Source organism: Alnus glutinosa, chromosome 10 (assembly GCF_958979055.1).
Source record: "Alnus glutinosa chromosome 10, dhAlnGlut1.1, whole genome shotgun sequence".
NCBI lineage: Eukaryota > Viridiplantae > Streptophyta > Magnoliopsida > Fagales > Betulaceae > Alnus > Alnus glutinosa.
This window is the reverse complement of record NC_084895.1, coordinates 17701020-17713001: the sequence shown is the minus strand read 5'-3', so window position 1 is coordinate 17713001 and position 11982 is coordinate 17701020. Positions and strand designations below refer to the sequence as shown.

At 41.7% G+C, this 11982-nt stretch overlaps 1 protein-coding gene across 1 annotated transcript; it reads right to left on the bottom strand.

Moving 5' to 3' along the window:
• Positions 1–9968: 9968 nt before the first annotated feature.
• On the bottom strand, positions 9969–11620 carry LOC133879118 (uncharacterized). The gene is made up of 2 exons (XM_062317660.1): positions 11033–11620; positions 9969–10362 (listed from the first exon to the last, which is right to left on the bottom strand). Exons 1-2 carry the CDS (start codon positions 11618–11620, stop codon positions 10198–10200), a joined length of 753 nt encoding a protein of 250 aa, XP_062173644.1. The 3' UTR covers positions 9969–10197.
• Between the last annotated feature and the right edge of the window lie 362 nt (positions 11621–11982).

Below are 11982 nucleotides of genomic sequence, written 5' to 3'. Positions count from 1 at the left end.
CACTGCATCTGAATTCTTCCTCACCCACTGCTTCAGAGATTTTTTGCAGCCCAACAGTTTCCCTTGAAAGATATTCCATGGGTTCCTAGAATGCTGTGTGGCCCTCCAAACCTGTTTGATGAGTTGGTGTGGCTCCCTGTGTTTGCCCCAGCAGGCTTCATATCTGAACCTTCTACACTTGCTCCACTTGACATCCCTCGAGTTAGAGAAAGACACCAATAAGGGGTGATGATCTGATTTGCTCCGTGGAAGCACCAAGACTTCCACAACATTAAACAAATTTGTCCACTCCTCGTTTGCTACTGCTCTGTCCAGTCTCTCCCGAGTGAAGTCCTCTCCACTCCTACCATTACACCATGTATACCTCGGCCCAGAAAAACCCAAGTCAGAGAGGTGGCTATCCTCCAGAGCATTTTTAAATGCTTGCATTTGTCTAGAAGATCTATACGATGAGTTAGACTTTTCTGATAACGACACAATTTCGTTGAAGTCTCCAACACAAAGCCAGGGTGCCGGATCCATTGAGGACAGAAAGCGGAGAAGACTCCAAGACTCTGATCTCCTCGTGACTTCTGGGTTGCCGTAGAAACCTGTGAATTTCCACCCCCTGCCATTGTTCACGTTCTTTACAATTGCATTGATGTGTCGTTTACTGTAGTTTTGCACTTGGATATTATTTTCGGACTTCCACATCAACGCGAGACCACCGCTTCGGCCATGGCAGTCTACTACAAACAGACCATCAAAGCTTAATTTGACTCTCACATGCTCCATAGACTGACTTCCGAGCTTGGTTTCCATTAAGAAAACCACATCAGGCTTCTTTTTCCGCACCAAACGGCGGAGAATTCGAACTGTTCGGGGGTTCCCAAGCCCCCGACAGTTCCAGCTCAAAACATTCATTTGGATGGCCGGGACTGTGCCACAGCCCCTGCCTTATCTGTTGATTCTTCAGAGAATAAAGAGACATTTTTCCTACCTTTTTTCGGCTTCGGAGGAGCACCCTCCTCATCCAAACTCTCTTCCTTCCTCTTCCCTTCCGGACTCCTCCCGTCAGTGGGCTTCCCTGGGGAATGCGTCCCCCGTCTGGCCCTTTTCTTCCTCGAGATGGTTTGAGCCCGAGCTTCCCGTTTACTGCCTCCATGGATGTCTCCTAAAGCTGCTCCTTTATGCTTTGCCCCTATGTTCAGACCCTCGGTATCTTCTGGACTGGGCAGCACGCAGTTTGGAGCTGCTTCCTCTCTTGGTTGTTTTTTATTTTCACTCCGGACACTGGGCAACACGTTGTTTGGAGCTGCCTCCTCTCTTGGTTGTTTTTTACTCTCACTCCGGACACGTGGATGGCTCTGTTGGTCTAATATTTCCTTTCCCAACTTATTTGGGCTCTCAGTTGCACGCATGAGTTCATACACCATCCGGCCTGCGTCGACATCCCACTGTCCCAAATACTGAGCCTTGGGCCCATTCACGTGCAATATTCCTTCCTTTTCTATTTCTTTTACCGAGCCTGCTGTTTCCATATTGGTTTGTCCCCTTTCCATGCTGGCTTGTTCCCTTCCCATGCTGGCTTGTTCCTTCTCCATGCTGGCCTGTTTCTTCTGCAAGCTTGGATTCGGAGGAGTGGAGTTCCCCCCGCCGTCCGACTCGTTCTCCGACGACCGAGAGTATTTCTTCGACTTCGGTGGAGCACCCTCATCGTCCAACGTCTCATCCTTCCTCTTCCCTTCCGGACTCCCCCCGTCAATGGGTATTTCTGGGAGGAGTCTCCCCTGTCTAACCCGCTTCTTCCATGAGATGGTTGACCCCCGAGTTTCCGGTTTACTGCCTCCGTTGGTATCTCCTGGGACTGCTTCTTTTTGCTTTTTCCTTTTGTTCAGACCATCAGTTACTTCTATGCTGGCCGACACGTTGATTGGGCCTGCATCCTCACTTGTTTTCTCTTTACTCCCACTCCGGACACGTGGACAATGAAGCTGGTCTAATATTTCCTCTTCCAGCTTATTTGGACAATCAGATGCGCCAATGGGTTCATACACCATCCGACCAGCTCCACTATCCCACTGTCCCAAAAACTGGACCTTGGCCCCATTCATGTGCAATATTCCTTCGTTACCTTTTGCTTTTGCCGAGTGTGCCTTACCTTTTGCTATTGCCGAGTGTGCCTTTTCCATGATGGGTTGTTCCCTGTCCATGTTGCCTTGTTCCCCTTCCATGCTGGATTGTTCCCTCTGCAAGCTAGTGTTCGGCAGAAAAGAGTTCCATCCACCGTCTGACTCCTTCTCCGACGTTCGAGGACGCCGTTGCTGGAAAGCGCCAGGTTGGGGGCTCATGTCTGGCCTTTCCTTATCCTGCCCCTCTGTAGTTGGACGGCCTCCCCTCCGCACGTCACCCCCTGTGCCTCTTCTGGGAGGGAAGGCTACCCGAAGCCATGGCCCATATGGATACCCCTCTACGTCACCATTTTTCTTCCCTGCCCCCTGCTCAATGCATCCCGACCTCCCATGTTTTATGACACCACAACAGTAGCAGAATTTAGGCAGCTTTTCATATTTGAAAGCTACCCAATTTGAGCGACCCTGAAGGTGTAACATGCGTCCCCGCGCTAGAGGGCTTGATAGGTCTATCGAAATCTTCACCCGCAGATATTCACCCCATCCTGCCGCTTCTTCCCACACGTCCACTTCTTCCACCACCCCCACTGAAGCCCCTATCTTTTCACCGGTTGTTTTGCCCATGCATGCCAATGGAAGGTTGTACATCCGGATCCAAAAGGACTCACGTTCAAACTTCAACTCTTTCGGCGGGGTCAGCCCATCGAAGTCAGCCAAAGAAACCAAATATCCATCAAAGATCCACGGTCTCCCTTCAATGATCCGAGATTTGTCCTCTCCATATTCGAACTCTGCAATGAATAAATTCTCACCAATAACATTGAACATTAACTCCCCCATCGGACGCCAGATTCGGGTCAATGGATCCTTGTAATAATCCTTCGGAATAATCCGATCTGCAATCAGTTTCCCCACAATGCACGTTCTCCCCCGCTTCACCAGAGGCTCAATCTCAGGTGCTTCTAAAGATACTCCCACGTTTTCTTCCTCCCGTAGGGAGAATTTTCCCCACATGGAAGATAGCTCCTCCATCATACCACCACAGCCACTAAGAAAAAACACACACCCTTGTTATAATAAAGCTCTACGTCCAGGGACGAGAGAGACTACAGCTTCACCTCCTCGTTCGCTAGAGAGAACTCGGAGGGAGTTAGGAGATATATCTCTTTTGTTGAACATGAGATATATTAATGCAACTAAGATTCTATATTTGTTTACAGCATTTCACGTTGCTTTATGACGCCAAAGTCCCACGTTCTGATTCATACATAATACAATGATAATAAATCTAAATAAAATTACTCATTCTACAATGATTTAGCTAATCCCTTATATGTTCTTGGCCAAAGATTCTTTCAAATCATCACAAGTGAATTTAATAAATTAATTAATATTTTAGCCGCTTTTTTTTAAAAAAATGTATGAGACTAAACAAGCTAGGTGTAGAATATTTTAATTGAAATAAAGATGAAGTATGAGATTGCTTTGAATATTTTTTGTACAGGTTAGACCGGTCGACGGGCTACCTGCAAGACAAGAAAATGACCACCAAAGTAGCGTCGAATGGTTAAGCCAATAGAATATTCGTAAAAAGAATAAAACAGAGACTTAAGAGAGAAAATAACTCTTATTTTATTTGGGGATGGTCCTGCTCATTTATTTCCAATGAGTATACCTAAATCAGAATCGTTTATAATTATCTGTCTGAAGTATAGAGAATTTAGGTAATTGATTGCGAGAAACTACTTATAAAATTTACCTGATCGAATAAATGATTTGGCAATTTAAATTTTATCTAGTCAGGTGAGTCTTATAAATAGTTTGTCACAATCACCTATCTAAATTTTTCTATCTAAATTCTTTACGCTTAGAACAAATAATTCTAAACGACCTAAATCAAATACGCTTAAGCTATCTTTGAGCTCAAGACTTTAAGACCTCTAGCTTATTTATGAATTATGATATTGCCAACTGCTTCCATTCCCGTAGTTGACTAGTACAAGGGCTGAACTATTCGACTCCCTGCATTATTCGTGTATTCATCTTTCTATATCACCGTGGCATTGCACCGATAAAAGTATGGAAGTACCGCTTACAAACTCATTTGCTTCCGGTACATCATTTTTTTAAAAAAAAAATATTATATTATTTTTTACTATATTCAAAATTGTGAGTTTTGACAATTAGAGAGGAGAGAGAAGCTCCCATTTCTTCTGTGAGAGAAAGTCTTCGGGTGAGGTTTTTTCGCTAGGGTAAGATGGCTTCACGCCTCCCTCCTACCGGTAAGGACTTTCTCCTAGCCTTTTGAGCTATGGAGTGGTTTTTTTGTCCTTCCATAGAGTGAACCAATGAAAGTTTTGTCTTCCTGGTGTGGATTCGGTGGAGGTTGTTTTATATTTCTTGTTTTTAGTTTGTGGTGGCAGGTGAATTCATTGGTGAAAGTGCCAGAGGGAAGTGATCGTCCATGGCGTATTGACGGCGGAGATTGTGGCCGAGTTTTATCACTGTCAGATTTTTGGCGGCTAGATCTATGAGTTTCCATCATCTTCTGTTGGACACACGCCCTTTAGTCTTACTCGCCGTCAGTCTCTGGTGATTCAGCCGCTTTTCACGGCCGTGCAGTCTCTTGGTGGTCGGCGCGTGGTCATCATGCACCTGGGTGGTTTTTATGTGTTGGGCTGCGCGTGATGGCTACAAACCAGTTGTTTTACCGTGTCTGGTGTGCTGGTGGTGATTGGAGGCTTTTTGGTGTTTGAGTGTTGAAAGGCATCTTTTGGCGGCTACACGCGCAGCCACAAACGACGGCTCTTCCGAAAGCTAGCTTCTCTTTTGAGCTTTTCTTATGTTGATTTTGTTTGTGTTTTTCTCCGACAGTTTACTTTGTGCATGTATTAATTTAATCATTGGCTTTTGTCCAGAATATGTGACGAACCCTTTTTTTTTTTTTTTTTTTTTTTTTTTTTTCTTTAACATAAATAAATGGATCTTCACAGTGGCGCGACTACTTGTCGCTCAGCCAACCTAACGTACACGTTCCATAACATGTACCTGATATTCAGAGTTACATCTAACATAGCGGAATAAAAATATCAATGTGTAGCGGAACACATATCAATAGCGGAAATGCATCTAATACATAAATGTTATCAACAACAAGAACCATTTACATGTTTAACTGATTAAAGCTTATAAAACATTTTACTATAATTACATATCAAAATACAGACTCAACGAATACTTATGCTACATAGGACATGAGCCATAAATAGAATACCCAAAATACAGACTACCCATAAGTCCATAACTTATGACTGTCGCGATGTGCTCCAATCATAACATCCTATACGCTAGGTGGACGAGTCAATATCTATATCCGCAGAATCTGCAACCAAAATATCAATGTCTGTACGGTTGTGGGGGTTGCCGCATCCGTACAGGTGGAATTATGAGCCCACCGGCTTAGCATAAATAATTACACTAAGACCTCAGAGGTATACTATTCACTGAGTTTTCGCAAAGAACCAACTTTTCTTTTACAGTCTTGCGAGCACTATAACAGCTACCAATTTATTAACTTTTTTTTGAAAACCCTCATAGCTGATATAGCAAACACCGACTAATAGAAATCATTTAAAACATACTATGTAGCTGCGAACATATATAGAAGTTCCAGGCATCCCACATTGGAAGCTTCTACATATCAACCCATCTACAATATATTACTTTTGATCGGTGGCTCAGTCATACATGTATGCGAGTAATCTCAAGCATACAAGTACGTCTAAGCTGTACTAAGACATCCACATCCCCTGAATTAGGCAATACTAAGTCTAATCCCGTACACTCATTGCCCTTTGCAGGACAACTCGCGCAGTATTACAAAGACATTAGCATCCCATAGCACCATGCCTAATCCCGTACACTTATTGCCTTTGCAGGACAACTCGTGCGGTATTACATAGACAATGGCATCTCCAACTCTAAGCAATGCAATCATCTTCGCACTTTCAAATTCAATGCTTTTAAATCATTCAAATAACCTATTTAGTAAAAGTACAATATATAAGACATACCACACATCCCAATATATGTATGCATATGCCAAGCGAACAGGGACCGTATCCCAAAGAACAAGGACCGTATCCCAAAGGACAGAGACCGTATCCCATATTTACATTGAGTCCGTAACTCCAGAGAACAGGGACCGTATCCCAAAGGACAGGGATCGTATCCCAAAGTTAGTGCCGTTAAGCACGCAATGCATCATGTCCTAATTTTATAACTCACACTAAAATCCCAATCATTTACAATGCAACTATAGTCTACAAAATTCCCAACCATTTACAATGCAACTATAGTCTACAAAATTTCCAACCATTTAAACTCCACATATCATATTCATATTTTCAAACATCAAAATTTCAAGATATTCAAAAGTACTCAAAACAACCAAAACAATTATAATCAACATACAGTTGGTTCAGATTCATAAAACATATATATTTACAATTCATTACTATATGAAAATAATAGTTTCTCAGTGAGTAGAATACTCACCTTGGCTGCGCGGATATTAAGCACTAGGTCTCCTAGACACCACCATGCAATGCATTACTGTAAAAACAATACATTGCACATTATTGACAACTTCTAATATTGGACTCACATTTAGCTCTTAATTGCTCAAGAGCTAACTTATGGAAAACCCATAATATTTTAAGGGTTCCAAACGCCTACCCATAAATCCTAAAAATTAATTAAAACTCAAACAATATTAACCCAAAGTATTTACTAAGGGTTAGATATTAAAATCACTATTTAATTATTTACTCATAATATTAATTACTAACCCGCAATTAATTTCACAAACTCATAAATTATTTTCACTAACACTTAAAATAATATTAGCCCTAAAATTATATTCACTAATCTCTAAATAATTTATCACTAACATTTTCTCAATGTCATTAACTCTAATATTATGTTCATAAATCTTTTACATCAATTACTAACATATTAACATAATTTAACTATCTAAATTTTAATCACTTAAAACTTTCAAATTAATTTAACCCATCAAATTAGGGTCCAAAATTAACCTATAATTTATAAAATACTAACTTAATCACAACAAATATTAATCTCCCTAACATAAACACTAATATATTTAAAATAACATTAACCTGTAAATTATGGATTAAAGGAACTTACCCAAATAATACCCGGTGTTTGGGGAATCTTTAGAAGCTCTAAATAATACAAAGCCTAAAGAAAAAACTATATCAAACTCATATTTTGTTAGATTTAACCAAAAATCTCAAAATATGAATTTAACTATTTACCTTAAAACGATCGGTAGAAACATAAATCAGGCTTCGTAGATCATATTACTAAAATCAGATTGAAAATTGGACCGTTGAATTTTCGTAGATGAAGAATTTTTTAAAATTCTTCAGAGAAAAATAAGAATAAGAGGCCCTGCCTATTCAGGTACGAAGAAAAGATGAGGGCCAGATGGCTCCTTTTTTTTTTTTTGAGAAATGATCTATACACAAAAGTCTCACAACTCTCACACAACAGGCTTACGTGGCAAGAATATTTTATTGTTTTATTGTTTTTTTGGTTCATGCGGCTAGAAAAAACTGGAGAGGGGGAAAATCAAAATTTCATCGCACCATTGCCACTGCCCAGTCCCTCTCTCTCTCTCTCTCTCTCTCAAATTTCTCTCCGTACAGATCGCCCGTCGCCGGCTTCTCTCTCGGCGGTCGCCCGTCGTCCGTCGTCCGGCGCTTCCCGCTCCGGCAGGCAGATCCTCTCCAGCTCTCTGTCTCTCCGGCATATTTCCTTCTCTCCGGCGCTTCCCACTCCGCCAGAGACGGTCGTCCGTCGTCCGTCGTCTTCCACCTCCGGCAGATCCTCTCCAGCTCTCTCTCTCTCTCCGGCGTATTTCCTCTCTCCGGCGCTTCCCACTCCGCTAGAGACGGTCGTCCGTCGTTCGGCGCTTCCCGCTCCGCCAGATCCTCTCCAGCTCTCTCTCTCTCCGCCGCTTCCCGCTCCGCCAGATTCGGTCGTCCATCGTCTTCCCCCTCCGGCAGATCCTCTCCAGCTCTCTCTCTCTCCGGCGGTTTTCCTCTCTCCGGCGCTTCCCCTTTCGCCAGATTCGGTCGCCCTTCTCTTCGCCGTTCTCTCTCGGCGTCCGGCGTCCTCTGTCGTCCGGCAGATCTCGTCCCAGTCCAGCTCTGTCTCCGACAGATCTTCTCTCCGGCGGGCAGGTATTTTTTTTTTTCTTCTTTTTTGCTGCTACATTCTGTTTGTGCTGCTTTAAAGTTTTGGGATGTGATTGTGATTTTAGCTTATCTTGTTATGCTCTCAGTCCTTATTGATTGTGACTACCAAGAAGATTGTTCTGAGGTTGCAGTGCTAAGTTAGAGATTGCATTTGTTCTTTGCCTTGTTTCTTGCTTTTTGCTGATGCTTGGCTGTTGACCTGTATTTGCAGAGGTGCAAGCATTTTGAAATTGGTGGAGATAGGAAGGGTCCTTACAACCCAAGCTTGCTGGAGTGGATTTGGAAGCAGAGAAAAAGGTAGCATGTTGGGAAGACAGTCAAAAGAGCCTCGCAGTGATCTTGTTGTAGGGCATGTGCAGAATCCGTGAATTTTGAAATTTATTATAACCAATGTTATCATTCTGCATTTTTTTTTTTTTTTTGGTACCGCGGGGGCATGAGCTCAATTACATACAAATGGTTTGGTGAATATGTTGCAGTTTATAGGTGCTTTATATTCATTTGTGAGTACAGTAGGAAATTATGTAAGCTATCTAATCGCTTCATAGGAGTTGCTTGGAAGCATTTTAAGGGTGTGAGTTGGTGTTAGTGATTCATTGTATACCGATGAGTTATTGGGTAGGCAGATATCTGATGAAAGCATAGTCGGTCTTCGCTTGAATTTGCAGTTTTTATCAATCAAACTTGCAAATTTTTCTTATGAAATAATAATTGCAGGCCTCTCCCCTTTATCACCACCATATGGTTGGGGCAAGATTACGGGTATCCTGCCTCTCATCTCTCTCACTATTCTTGCCCTTCCTTTCTTTATTTGACTTTTTATTCAACTTACCTTGTCCAGTCAGGGCTACAAGATTTCTTTTGAAAAAAAAAAATTCAAGACATTGAATTTCATGAGCCAGCTTGGCAAATGTTATAGTTTATTCAACACAGAAAACAAGTTTCATTTGAAGTAGTTTGCGTGATGCTAATCTCTTATTCTCCAGTAGATGGGTGCCATCAATGCAATCCTTAGTCAAATTAGCAACCATGTTCAGACAAGTTCCAAGAACTGCTCTCAGATGGAGAATACCATTATCATCAAGTTCAGGATTTTGTGCAGCACAATTTCTATCAGCTTCAGATAACCACTTGTAAATCACACCAGAACAAACTAATCAGAATAGTCTGGCGCACTGTAACACGTAACATGTATAAGCGCAAATGTAACTTTTTACATGTTTGTTTGGCATGTTGGATCCTAGCAAAAAATGATTGGTGGCCTGCTCCACACCTACTGAAACATGATGGACTGGTCTGGCCATTTCGAATCCAAAAAACAAAATCCCATATTCAATTAAATGGATAAAAAAGTAAACAATTTTAGATTGTAAAATAATTTCTGATGAAATAAGCTAAAGCAAACAAGAAAGAAAGAACCAATGAAGACTTTTGCAACTTCAATTGTGAAAACTAACTAGTTTGCAAGCATAAATGTAGCCTTTTATCCTCACCGAAACCTAGTTCACATGGAAATGCACCAAAACAGATATAGTGTGCCATTCTAATGGTGTGTTCTCAATATCAACAATATACTGTAAAACTATAGTTTCTTTTATAGGAATTCACATGTGAACGTTTTTACAAGTACTTTCTCAAAAGGATTTACATAATTTCCTACTATACTCACAAATGAATATAAAGCACCTATAAACTGCAACATATTCACCAAACCATTTGTATGTAATTGAGCTCATGCCCCCGTGGTACCCCAAAAAAAAAAAAAAAATGCTGAATGATAACATTGGTTGTAATAAATTTCAAAATTCACGGATTCTGCACATGCCCCACAACAAGATCACTGCGAGGCTATCTTTTGACTGTCTTCCCAACATGCTACTTTTTCTCTGCTTCCAAATCCACTCCAGCAAGCTTGGGTTGTAAGGACCCTTCCTATCTCCACCAATTTCAAAATGCTTGCACCTCTGCAAATACAGGTCAACAGCCAAGCATCAGCAAAAAGCAAGAAACAAGGCAAAGAACAAATGCAATCTCTAACCTGGCACTACAACCTTAGAACAATCTTCTTGGTAGTCACAATCAATAAGGACTGAGAGCATAACAAGATAAGCTAAAATCACAATCACATCCCAAAACTTTAAATGAGTAAAAGCCAGCCCAAGGGACAAATCAATGCAAATTTTATACTGGAGGATGGATTATGAACTGACAACTGCAAAACTACATAAGTGAAGAAAACAATTGAGCAAAACTCACAGACATAGCGCAATTGAGACAAACTTCAAACCCCTTAGTACTTGCAACAATTGAATCCAAATCAGCATTCTAATTAATCCTAAGTACTGCAAATTATTATTGGATCATTGGTACGCTGAAACAAACTATGGTCAGTGTCCAACAAAAGCAAATCGGGATCCATATAGAAAGTCTCAAGATCGAGAAACTGTAGGAAACAATCTAACCCAATCCTGCTGCAAAAAACAAAACAAAACAAAATAAAACAAACTCATACAAAATCAAATCAAATCAAATACAAAATAAACGAAGAACTAGACGTACAAGAAGAGGCAGAATATATTTTTAAAAAATATAGTTGACGCTAAAAAGAAAAAAAGAAAAAAAGAAAAAAAATACCTGCCCGCCGGAGAGAAGATCTGCCGGAGACAGAGCTGGACTGGGACGAGATCTGCCGAACGACAGAGGACGCCGGACGCCGAGAGAGAAGGACGAAGAGAAGGGCGACCGAATCTGGCGAAGGGGGAAGTGCCGGAGAGAGGAAAACCGCCGGAGAGAGAGAGAGAGCTGGAGAGGATTTGCCGGAGGGGGAAGACGACGGACGACCGAATCTGGAGGAGCGGGAAGCGTCGGACGACGGACGACTGTCTCTAGCGGAGTGGGAAGCGCCGGAGAGAGGAAATACGCCGGAGAGAGAGAGAGAGCTGGAGAGGATCTGCCGGAGGGGGAAGACGACGGACGACGGACGACCGTCTCTGGCGGAGTGGGAAGCACCGGAGAGAAGGAAATATGCCGGAGAGACAGAGAGCTGGAGAGGATCTGCCTGCCGGAGCGGGAAGCGCCGGACGACGGGCGACCGCCGAGAGAGAAGCCGGCGACGAGCGATCTGTACGGAGAGAAATTTGAGAGAGAGAGAGAGGGACTGGGCAGTGGCAGTGGTGCGATGAAATTTTGATTTTCCCCCTCTCCAGTTTTTTCTAGCCGCATGAACCAAAAAAAAATAAAACAATAAAATATTATTGCCACGTAAGCCTGTTGTGTGAGAGTTGTGAGACTTTTGTGTATAGATCATTTCTCTTTTTGTTTTTCCAAGCAAGGCGCACACTGCGCCTTTGTCTTGTAGTGAAGGGCCACTTGGCCCTTCAATTTTTTCCAACCTGCGCCCCACATATTACTTTCTTTCTTATTTTTTTTATTTCTTTGTTTGACTTTTCTTTTCTTCATTTTAATTAATTAATTAATTTCTTTTATAATTTATTTTGTTTTATATTTGTTTTCTATTTTTTTTTTCCTTTTAATCTTTTCTTTTACTTAGTTTATATTTTTCATTATTTGGACTTTAACAACAT

Excerpts from the sequence above, each read along its gene's own strand:
- LOC133879118 (XM_062317660.1), bottom strand. The coding sequence starts at position 11,620 with ATGCGGCTAGAAAAAACTGGAGAGGGGGAAAATCAAAATTTCATCGCA. Across the intron at positions 10,363-11,032 it reads ATCTTCTCTCCGGCGGGCAG|AGGTGCAAGCATTTTGAAAT; the intron begins GTATTTTTTTTC and ends CTGTATTTGCAG.